The 12,637-nt window shown below is 30.4% G+C and overlaps 1 protein-coding gene across 1 annotated transcript in view; it reads left to right on the forward strand.

The window, feature by feature from the left end:
- The window catches only part of bent (projectin protein bent), a 62,427-nt gene that overhangs the window by 10,859 nt on the left and 38,931 nt on the right, over positions 1-12,637 (forward strand). The window contains 35 exon segments of the mRNA XM_089173233.1: positions 68-240; positions 332-502; positions 580-659; positions 755-920; positions 1,255-1,419; positions 2,154-2,204; positions 2,644-2,661; positions 3,297-3,356; positions 3,446-3,487; positions 3,554-3,613; positions 3,710-3,766; positions 3,880-3,930; positions 4,045-4,116; positions 4,428-4,493; positions 4,600-4,659; positions 4,742-4,834; positions 4,921-4,986; positions 5,083-5,142; positions 5,232-5,285; positions 5,381-5,437; positions 5,531-5,587; positions 5,666-5,722; positions 5,821-5,877; positions 5,960-6,016; positions 6,151-6,204; positions 6,293-6,346; positions 6,807-6,854; positions 7,109-7,147; positions 7,248-7,301; positions 7,497-7,541; positions 7,641-7,682; positions 7,888-8,055; positions 8,830-9,015; positions 9,137-9,151; positions 10,341-10,520. Of these exon segments, the coding sequence (XP_089029359.1) occupies positions 68-240; positions 332-502; positions 580-659; positions 755-920; positions 1,255-1,419; positions 2,154-2,204; positions 2,644-2,661; positions 3,297-3,356; positions 3,446-3,487; positions 3,554-3,613; positions 3,710-3,766; positions 3,880-3,930; positions 4,045-4,116; positions 4,428-4,493; positions 4,600-4,659; positions 4,742-4,834; positions 4,921-4,986; positions 5,083-5,142; positions 5,232-5,285; positions 5,381-5,437; positions 5,531-5,587; positions 5,666-5,722; positions 5,821-5,877; positions 5,960-6,016; positions 6,151-6,204; positions 6,293-6,346; positions 6,807-6,854; positions 7,109-7,147; positions 7,248-7,301; positions 7,497-7,541; positions 7,641-7,682; positions 7,888-8,055; positions 8,830-9,015; positions 9,137-9,151; positions 10,341-10,520 (2,735 nt within the window).

Raw genomic sequence — 12,637 nt, forward strand, 5'->3', positions numbered from 1 at the left:
ATAATGCATGTTCGTTGTTTTACCTAGATACTTAATATATATATTTTGCTTTTCTTCCTCTTTTTAGTTATACCTGTAATTAAAGAAAAACCGAAGGTCATCAAAATTGTAAAGAAAAAGACCGTAATAGTGGAGTGCCACGTGCTATCCAAATTTTCACCAGAATGCACGTGGTTCAAAGAAACTCAAGCTGTCAAGGAAGACAGTAGACATAAATTACATGTTGAACAAGTTAGAGAAGTTAGTATTGTTTAGTATATATTTGATAAATATCAAATCAATATTATTTAAAATGAATTTCTTTTCTAATCATAAATTTAAAAATGTACAGGGAGAGTTTGCTGTTAAATTAGAAATCGAACAAATGACCAAGACTGACAAAGGTACATATAAATTGGTAGCGCGTAATGAAAAGGGTGAAGCTACGTCACAAGTAGTTGAAGTTACTGAAATAGTTGAGGAAGGTGAAAAACCACAAATTGTCACTGGTCTCAAGTCGGCGGTAAATATTTGCTAAAAGAATATTTTTATAAACTATTAACAAACTTGTATTTTATATCATTATTAAATTACTTGTAGACAATTGAGGAAGGTAAAACGATCGAACTTGTGGCGAGTCTTGCACAACAAGATCGTAAAGTTACAGTCACATGGTACAGGTAAATTAATCATTATACATTCTAACTTATTTTACAAAGATTCAATTAATTAGATGTTCAATGAAAATATTCATTTATTTTTTTTCATTATATAGAAACGCGCAAGTGGTGAAAGCTTCCAAAGATATCATGATATCTTTCAATGGTTTAGACATGAAATTGACCATAACTTCTGCTACAACAGAATTATCTGGCACGTATAGGGTTGTCGTGAGTAACGATTATGGCAAAGACGAATCATCGTGTCATCTTGTCGTCAGGGTAATTACAAATATATTTTTATATTATTATATATCTGGAACGCGTTAGGTTCTATCCTTTGGTTTCCCTTTCTACACGTTTTGGATTATGAATATTGTAATTTATTCTATATCCGTACCTCCGTTTATAAAAGTTTCCTATATTGTTTTCAATACGTAATTAAAATTCATCCCTCTGGTTACGAATGAATTATCGTGAGTTAACTTTTTAAATATGTTAATTGTTATTTGTTTGTAAAATGAAAAATTTCCCCCATATATATACACGTGTGAGATGATTCCCATATGAAATGTCTTTACTATGTCGCATGCACGTTTCCTTTCCCATATTATAGAAGAAAGAGGAAGAAAAGAAAGAAGAGGAAGAGGAAGAGAAAAAGAAGAAAAAGGTGGAAAAGAAAGAAGAGAAAAAGGAGGAAAAGAAAGAAGAAAAGAAGGAAGAGAAGAAGGTAGTGAAAAAGGAAGAAAAGAAAGAAGAAAAGATAGAAGAAGAAAAGAAGGTAGAACCAAATAAATTTGTGTTGCATTTCCTATGTTTCCATGAATTCATTGTAATTATGTATTACACCCTATCCCCTGTCTCCTTAAATTTGTATTCGTTTTTTGTTACAACTAACGTAACATCATATTACACTTTAAACAATAATTGAAGAACTTAGAAACAGACACATTATTTATTCAATAAATTATTGAAATTATTTATATAATTATTCGGAATATGCAAAATCTGTTTCTATTTTCTTCATTGAGACAATCTGGCTCTGTTGAAAAACTTGATCGTTTTACGACACGAAAGGTGAAAAGTTCTGTATGGAGCGATTATGAGGATGACGATGATGATTTTTATAACGAAGAAACTATAGAAGAAGAAGAAGAAGATGATGAAGTGGTGAGTGTAATCGAATCCAGCATCACCGAGCCGATTGTCGAAGAGCCAGAATCAGAAAATTATTCACAAATTGAGGTACACATTACAACGAAATACACTCTCTTACTCATGATTTTTAACACATACACTTTCTTACTTTTTATGATATTTCGAAATTTGCCAGTATTATTGGAACTTCGCTCAACTATATGTCTTTCTTTATTTCTTTATTAATCTTTCTATATTTCTCACTCTATTTTTTCATATATTCTTTACTATCGCTTCGAAAATATATGGCCTATCTTCTTCTTGCATTCTTTACTTCAAAAACATCAAATTGTATTTTTTTAAATGATTTTTTTTAAGGATATACCGGATTCAAAACCAAATGGTATCGACAGTCCGAGTCTAAAAAAGGTACGATTAAATTATTCTTTTTTTTTTCTTTTTTTTTTTTAATAATTACAGAATATTTTACATTAGGATTTTTGAAATAAATAGGAAAAGAACATGTGAACAGAGACACACGAATGTTTCAGTCTTATAATATATTACGTATATCATCCATGGTTTGTAATTTTGTCCCTGTGATGTGTATATAATCCTACGATTTTACCCATAATTGTTTGTACCCTTTGTGTTTGTCTTATTCAAACTACAATGAAAGTTAAAAAGATCAAATTAAATAATTATTATTTTACAATGCTTACATGTGATGTACAAATAGCAAAAGCAAATTAGTTTAGCAAACAATATTTTATAAAATGATTCATTTATTTAATTAGGGATTAGATTATATTTTCTTATTATTTTAAACGATCATTATATAATAAACATTGTTATGCTTTTGTTTCAGAAAATGGAGATTATACAGGTGAGTGTAAAAGCTCGTACAGCAGGTTTTTGGTAATGTATTATATTCGCTCGAATTATGCTTAAAGAAATCTTTACAGCTATTTATTTATGCTAAAAACTAAAAATGACATTTACAGCTACTGCTTATATTATTTACGATATTGAAGAAATAAACGAGATAACGTGCGTTTATGATTGTTGGCATATACTTATTAAGCTATTCTTACAGAGCATCGCTTCTGCAATCTTTCATTTATATTTTAGCTTACTAACGATTTTTCATGTTATTTTTTCAGCTCTTCATACTTACATATTTATATATTGCTTACTTTTCATTTATTTTATTTTTCAGTGCTGCTTATTTATGTATGTACAACGAGTTAAAATAATCGAAATATTTGACATTTTCCTATATTCTTTTTTTTTACGGAAGCTGGGTTTTGAGTGTGTATCATATGTGCAAGTTTCCTAAATTTGTTTTTCCAATTCTTCAACTGCATGCTACTTATTAAGTGAAAATAAAATGAAGCTTTACGAATGCTTACAAATTTTAAAACGATATAAAATTGTTTTATCGTTTGTCATTCTCATTTTATTTTCACTTTATTAAAATGTGGACGTTGAATATAAACATATGTGTTTTATGAAATACAGAAAGAAGAAGAAACATTTAATAACGTAGAAAAGGTCGAAGAGAAGAAAAAATCTATTAAGGTAAAAAATAATTGCATATCTATTATTAATTACATTTATCTATATAAGAAACCTATTAAATATCATTTATTATATTTCTTATATTTTAGAAGAAACCTGACGAAAAGATTGAAGATAAAAAGGAGCCTGAAGTAAGTACAACTATAGATAATATATTTTTTATTAGACATTCATTATAAATTTAATGTTATTTACAGAAGAAAATAATTAAGAAGAAAGAACTTGAACCTGGTAGCCGTAAACAATCTATTAGCAGGGTTGGTATTCAATGCATTTCAACATTACAAAAATAAATCATGAGTACAAAACTTATATAGGAATTATTTTTGAAATATAATTTATGGTTGTTTTAGGTGGAAACTATGAAAACGGAAAGCCGTCGAAGTTCTCTGGTTATGACTCAAGAAAAGGTATCACATATTTTTTATTATAGCATTTATTTACTTTGATATTCATTAACTACATTTTTAATTCGTGAAAAAACAATTCTACGTCATACACAATATTTTTATTGCACGTACAGATAACAGAAGATGGTTCTTCGTCACCACAACGCCGTGTTTCTATACAACAGGTACACATATACATACATACATACAACAAATACAAATACCATTCATTGGAATCGAAAATTCTTGTTTAAATCTATATGTTATATTATACGTTAATGAATATTCAATTATTCCAGACGGAAGAGGAAGTCAAGACGGAAAGTAGAAGATCTTCGATCCTCGAAAAGAAAAAGACTACCCTCGAAAAGGTAAAACATTCTTCTTATGATATTATTTGTCTCAGTTAATAATTTGTTAATAACAATATTTAATATAGATATTAGAACGTAGATTTTTAACATTTTTTTTATATTTTAATATTATTTTGCAAGAATTAGGTAAGTTTTTCTTTTTTATGTTTTATCTTCTTATGTTTGACGAGAGAAGAATTTTGTAATATTTGAGAATATAACAATTTGTTAATAATTAATATACTACCATTATAAAGGAATATATAAAATGAGAAATATATATGTACAATATTTCACTGTAGTGTATTTTTTGATAATTTTTTTTTTAGAAGGATGAACCAAGTATAGGATATAAAAAATCTCCTATCACATATCGTGATGATCAGACACCGCAGGTACACATCACACCATATATTCTACATTTACATTTGCACGTATATATTAAAACTGTTTTTTTCTTTTTTTTAAATATTATTTTTGTTATTTGAATCGGATTTTTAGGAAATTGCACAAATTCCACGAATCAGAGATACACTACCAAGATCTATTGACGATAAAAAGGTACAATTATAAAAAACGTTAATTGGCAATAGAATAATTTTTTGTTCACATGGAAGTGAATTAAAATGAAATTTATTTTTAGGAGGAACCAATCATGAAACACACAATACGCACACGAAACTTTCCAGAAATGAAAAATAAACCACGCGAAAACGACCGCGATAATGAAATTGAGGTACACGCAATTCGGTTCAATGCATTTTACTAATTCATCATTATTTTTATATTTATTTCCTTTTTTTTTAATTGGATAAATTGTAGGATATATGGGCACCAAAATCTGATTCTAAGTCTCCCGTATTAAAAAGCAATAGAAAAAAAGATGAGGTATAAGATTTTTTGCAATTTACATTTACTAAAAATTCGATCACAATTTAAGAATTAAATTAAAAAAAAAAAAATTATTCGCAAATTGAATTTTAGAATATCCCAAAATTGGCTTACAAGCAAGACACACCTAAATCCGACGACGACGAAATTGAGGTATAAGATATGCATCATAGTTAGAGATAATACATGCAATAAATTATGTTTATTACGTGTTATTTATATATTAATGTAAATACCTTTAGGATATATGGGCAATAAAATCAGATACACCGGTTGTAAGACAAACTAAAACTCAGGTACACGGCACAATACACGCTGTCAGAACATATATTATATTTTATGATTCATATAATGTAAAATTATTAATCAAACATTACGAATTGCATTTTAGAACATGCCAAAACCATCCATACAATTACATAAACCAGAATCTGAGGATGAAATAGAGGTATTCAATACTCGTGACATTTACATAACACTTAATCACGTTTCATACTTACGACAGAATAATTTTTTTAATTTTAATATGCATAACTTTTAGGATATATGGGAGACTATGCCTGAAACTCAAATGCAAAAAACTAATTTAAAGGATAAGGTACAATACATTAGTCACGTACAATTGGTATTAAACGCGTATACTTAGAAAAATTATAACATAGGCAATATGTTTTAGGATTCACCAAAATACACATCAAAAATAAACTCGCGCGAACCAATTAGAGATGTTAAAGTATATATATATATATATATTATATATAATATTCGTTACATTAATAGACATAATTTTATAACAATACATACATTGACATACGTTGTGAATAATTTTAGGATACATCTACACCAAAAATCACAACACCCACAGACAAATTTGATAAAAAGGACGAGGTATTACAAAATAATTTCACACTTATATACTTTCACATTATACACATGTATCATAGATGATTATGAAACTCTTCCATTTTAGGAACCTTCCAAAACTATTTCTAAACCACGTTCGACCAAACCCACGAATCAAATGAAGGTACACGAACATAATACACATTTTCGCAAACACATTTTCCAAACTTTTTTTAGATTGTCAAATACAAACGTTTTATTTAAATATATGTATATTTGAATATACGATTATACTTAGATAGAACTTTGTGTTTTCAGGACGCAGAAACTAAACCTAGTATAACAGCTGTTGATAGTAAGGAAAAACCTAAGGTACACATACCAAATGTTCAACAAATAGGATACGTGCATTATATTTTATTATTTTTTTATTCGAGTAAACATTTTTGTATTTTTCTAGATAAAACAAGACACGAAACAAAAAATTGACTCGCAAACACCAACAGAACCTAAGGTACACTCGCACCATATACAATTTTATTTTTTATATTTATACAAAACACTTAGTTAAACAAAAAAATCATGTGTGCAGATCACACAAGTTAGAATTGTTATTAGATAATTTTATAATTATTTAATAATTATAAAAATACGCGCCTTTAGAGATGCAACCCTCCAGACAAACTTTGGAAATGTTGCTTGCCATCTACTTGTACGGAATATTTTTGCAATCTAAATTGTTCATACACGCATGTATTGCGGGTTGTCTATCTTCCGGGCAGAAAAAAATTCCGTCTCAACAGCTGGCGCTCGCAAGCAACATTTTCAAAGTGTGTCTACAGGGTTGCATTGCTACAGGCGCGCGTGTAATGTTTTTATAAATAATTATAAAAATTAAACTTTAATATTCATAAATTAAATATTTTAATTGATTTTTCATTAGACACGTATAATATTTCAATAATGTTTTATAGAAAGAGGAACTTAAACCGGCTATTGCTAAACGAGACACGAAACCTAAGGTACATAAACACTTACAATATATTCATTCATTTACATGCATTGTAACAGCACATCAAATAACAACACACATTAAAATCACACTAAACAAAAATGACATAAAGTTCGTTTCGTGCACCGATAATATCATAACGCATTTCATTATTTTTCAGTGATGCCATTTAATTGTCATTTCAGTCATTTGTAATTTCATAATACTTTCATAATACATATACATATAAATATCTTATATTAAAAAGAGTAAATACATTTTTAGGAGGAACCAAAAGCAACACTAAAACCAGAAGAAACCAAGGTACACATGACAAACACTAAATACATTAAACTACTACCTTTTACAAGCAAACGATAAAATATTTCAAGATTGATATTATTACAATGAAATTTATTTGTAGAAGGAAGAACCCGTTGATAAAATTAAAACACTCGGCAAACCCGAGGAACCAAAGGTACATAAATTATCATTCTATATTCAAACATAAATTACAATCAGATAATACATTTCATTATACGCTTATACAATCAGCACAGAGTAAAACAGAAGAAAACAACATTTGCTAATGTACTTTTAGATATGTAGGCTATTTTTATAATAACTATGTATTTATAAATTATTCATGAAAACGGTCTATGTGTGATTACAGAAGGAAGAACAAGAAAGGAAACTCAGTCTCAAACAAACTACCAAAGTATGTATAATTAACGTATTACATATTAATCTATACGATATGCGTAATGTGTAAACGACAATTATATTACAATAAAAATACTTTATCTCTTTTTTATAGTTGGAAGAAGAGAAGAAAACTTTGAACAAAGTCGAACTAAAGGTGAGTGTTGTAATTATGTTTTACGAGTGGTAATTTGAATACATTATTGCCGTTATACATATAATATATAATTTAAAATTAAAAAACGTGTAGAATACACATTACTTAACAATATTGGAAATGTAGTATCGGTAATCATAGAAAAACACATATAATATAATATATCGTAAAATATCGTTAGCAATTATCACTATTTCAAATACAGCCAAAGGAAATCGAAGCCACTGAAGCAAAACCAAAACCAAAACCAAAACCACGTATACCACCGAAACAAGAAGTAAAAAGCGATCATTTTCAAATGATACAACTTAAACCCGTATCAAGAGATCCGTCAAAGCCTCAGAAGGCTACAAATGGCTCTATTGAGTTGAAGGTATCCTCGTATACAGGAATCTCAGCATATCTATTTCTCTATCTCTTTCTATCTTTCGTATCAATCCTTTCGTGCTAAACAAATTGATCTCTCTGAATATTTCTTATCTTCTTCATATTTGTTCTTCCTCTATTGTAATTAAAAAAATGATCTAAATATTTTCTGTGACTCACACAGCAATTCTTAGCCGTTCTTACAATTGACTCAACTATCTCTTTTTTCTATGTCTTCCTCTTGATGTCAGTTAATACTGACACAACTTATCCTATATGTTACACACCTTTTCTATGTTATACACTGTATCTTACAAAAATATCTACTAAACACGATCTATATGTTTATCAAAATATCATTTTACCGCTTTGATATATCTAATTTTCTCTAGCTTGTTCTAGGAATACGAATATTCCTATCAAATTTTAACGAATATATGTTGAAACTGTAAATAACACAATATCACACAAATATACAAGGGGTTTATTTTCTTTTCTTGCTCAATTTTAAACTTTCCAAACTTACAAATTAATTAATAATAAAACGTGACCGAAAAAAAGGTAAGATTAAACTTTCTGGTTACGTAATAATACATTGTACAACTTACACTTCCTCTCTGAATGTAATTAATTTTACGTTTATAATCTAAACAGAAATGCTCTCTCTATCTTTCTATTCTTTGCATCATACTTATCGTGGTTAACACACTATTCTACCCCTATTTATAATTGTGTATATATCAAAAATGAAGTATGATTTTGTGAATTTTGAAACGTATAGAAAGTCGAAAAGGCAGAGAAGCTAGAAGTAAAGAAAGGAAAAACTGCAAAAGCGGCAAAGGAAAGCAGTTACGAGCTACCAGAAATTCCTGATTACGAGAGACCGGTACTTGAAAAACCGCAAGAATTCGATTTTGGTGAACGCGATAAACGCGAGAAAACAAAACTGGACAGACCGACGACACAGGTAAATTATTCATACAGATTTATACATAAAAATTATTCAGAATTTGTTGCAAGAATGTAATCTAATTAATTTCCTTTTTTATTTCTATGTTTCTTTTTTTTCTCACGATCGCACGGAGTAGAAATTCGAATCTAAGGTGAGTAGTGAAATAAACTTTTTTTATTCTAACAATAGATGATAAACAAATAAGGTAATGGTTACTAGATATTATAGAGAACAAAAATAGTTAGAGTTTCAAAAGACAAAAACAATTTCAACACTTTCGTCAATTTTAGACAAAGAATGTCTTACAATCTTCCCACTAGATCACGAAAGGCGTATTTAATTCAATGATGATTAAAATCTTAAGAATCAAATTTATAGCTTGGCAGATCTTACGGCCAGGCAGGAATGTTTTAATACCCGTAGGCGTATCAAGTGTACTCTAATTTCATAGCAAAGGTCATTTTCCGTAATTAGCCCTCCCTCCATTTAGTGCAACGAAATTCCATCGAATCCAATAAAATGGAATAAAAGTACACGGATATTATGTCAAAGATGCGATATGTTTACGTGTGACACAGAATCCTGGTTTGTTGAAACGAGTTTGCCAAAAAATAAAGCCTCCCTGTCGTCTTCGTCATAATTTTCCATTTTATCTTACAAATCCGAAGGGCGTAAACGTGCCGCGTTCACAAATACTCTCGCTTATCGTTTATACATCTATATAATAATTGCAATTAAAACGACTTGATTTTGGTAAGAGAGTTAATGATCATCCGAGACACGAATGCCCCCCTTTACCTTCTTTCGGTTTCCCTTTGGATTTGGCAACCAATGAATGTGCCTCTCCATCCACGTGAAGAAAAATTTGAGAGAGGAAGGGCGACAGAGATGATAATTCTTTTGGCAAATGACGTGAAACGTGTCACCACCACCACCACCACCACTAGCACTAACACCCCTTCGCGTAGATCTTTCACTCGTGAAAATCGAGGATGGAGAAAAACGTTGATCGCGCTATTTTTGGGTATTATTACGTTCGTTTCTCGGATCGAGAGACACCTTTCCAAACTGAGCTTTGAGCGTATCGAAATCGAGAGTGATCAGTCGTAATCGTCTTACGATCGTGATCGTATTCAATCGCGAAATTCGACTATTACTTTTTCATCACGGAAGATACAATTTGAATTTTGATTAATTACAAATTATAATCGTTTGTCTCTCTTTTTACACTTGATCATTTGGTGCAAAATACAAAATTAGATATTATTTATTTGAACAATTTATTCGTGAGCATTTACACGGCATCTTAGCAAATGTGAAAATTAGTTTGATCCTTGCAGCCAAAGTTACCCGAAATCAAGGCACCGGAAACACCAAAGATCGAAGTTATTAAGGACGTAACACCTGCAGGAAGTCGAAAAGGATCTTTGGTACCTGGCAGTGGTTCGACAAGTCGACGTGGTTCTTTGATACCACCCGAAGAATTGGGTCGTAGACCTAGCCTGATCATCAGTGACGAGGTATGTTACGAAAAAGATTTTTATTTGATCCTCAAGGTATATCGACTGCCGTATCAAAAAAAAAATCAACAAAAAAAGGACCGACTTGAAAGGTGCAACAGTTGTTTTTCTTATCGTTAAATTAACATTCGAATACGGTTAAAATTATTTTCGTTTGTCAAAAAACATTTGTAAAATCATCATTTTGATACTGTTGCACCTCTTTAAAATTCGCATGACCGAATGATCTACTTCAAAACGATTAGTATCAGACGACAGGTACGAGGAGCTGTTAACGGATCTTTGTTTCATCGAAAACTTTTCGATAATTAGGATCATTTTGTCAAAACGCCAGATAAACTTACCTAGTAATGACTTGAGCGAGTCTATAAATATCTAGATTCACGAGCGTCCTTATTCTTGCTTGAATTATTCATTACGCGCACGTTAATGTTCTTTTTCTTTTTTTTTAAGTGCTGAAAATATATTTCTCCTATAATTAGTAAAGAAATAAATCTTTAACGAAGTTGAACGTGTTTTGAAATAGATCAGGTCTGTCTTTCAAATGAATATTCTTTCAAGTTTGTTTGCGTTTTAGAAGCTAGTCTCTCTCGATAGTTTTAAAAAAGCCAATTAAACGATTAATAAATACATCAAAAGTAAAAATCGAAAGCGTAAAATGAGCTTGTAAGAATATCGTTTGTAGGTCCTAAAGAAATGTTGAAATAATGCTGATATAAGAAGCTAGGTGAACGAGTAGGTAGATGACACTAGCTAAAGCTGGTTTTAGCTATAGATTTTTTTGAGTTTTATTTTCCTGAGTTCCGTAGAAATATCCGTGATTTTTTTAGCGATCCTACCCAAGATGATATTAGCTAAATAGATATCCATAGACGTAAAGTCCCAACGAGTTTCTGTGAAAGTGTCTTTAGAAGGTCAGGAGTGTGCGTTATTTTTAGTGTCAGCAAAGCGTGAAATTTAGATTAGCTACCTGTTTCGTGAAAAGTCCATGTACCCAGCTTCTGATGCACCAAACCACCTTCGCTCCACTTCCAACGCCTGTCCTTTATTAGCTAAACATGCAAAAGCAAACCAACTACAATATTCCAAGATGAACAAGGCAAGAAGCAGCATTTACGAGTTACAAAATCCTCGTTAGCATGTTAAACATTTCAGTAAGGAATATGAAAAATCAAATCTACGATATCAACGTTTTGGAGATTGTCCGAAGATGATGGTGTTCTCTTCAAAATGTCTAATTCTTCGCCATTAACGAAGATGTATTCGTCACGAGGATCATATATTTATAATATTATTTATTATATTTATATTTCATTATATACACATAGCTATGCACACACAACACTACAGGCACATTTAACCGACAAGAACACACTAGTAAACAAGAATTTGGTCCATAGGAGAATAGGAAGCTGCGGCCCGGCGAGGTAGTGGACGAGCGCAAGGTGAGAAAAGATTTCTCGAAAAAGTGAAGGAACGAGAATGCCTCGTCTGCAACCTTACTCAATTACCAATGCATTTATTCTTATACTTTTATTCCAATTTTCACTCACATATTATCTTACACAATCTCACTGGAATGAAGGACGAAAAGAATGACGACGTATTTCATTGATCAGTGAATTGATCATAACCTAATCTAAGTGCATTTTTTTCGTCCATATGTGCCTGCTCACTACTACTACTATTTATTGTTTAATATCTACTCACTATGAACGTATTTTATATTAAATTATTCGCAAGTATGCATACGTCGACATAAGAGGCAAAATATTTTGGAAACATCGAATATTACAGTTACGTCGATGGAATGTAAGCATGCAAATTTAATCGAGCAAAGATTCCTTTCTAAGAAAAATCTAATTTTTCAATAATAAATTCATAGAACGGAATCTTCATTCTCGATGAATTTTATTTCGATATGTTGTCTTTATGAATATAAGCTAAACTATTGACCAAATTATAAAATGCACCTGCACCTGGCACGGATCTGCTGCCTGAACCGAGTCTGTGTGCACTACAAACTCGATAATAATGACACTTACTTATTAAAAAAATATTAATAATAATAATAACAATCTGTAGGAGAAAGAAAATCGAAATGGACGAGGCGTGTC

This window comes from Polistes dominula, unplaced genomic scaffold (genome assembly GCF_049000335.1).
Source record: "Polistes dominula isolate Pdom_NZ unplaced genomic scaffold, Pdom_raw_medaka scaffold_35, whole genome shotgun sequence".
Classification (NCBI taxonomy): Eukaryota; Metazoa; Arthropoda; class Insecta; order Hymenoptera; family Vespidae; genus Polistes; species Polistes dominula.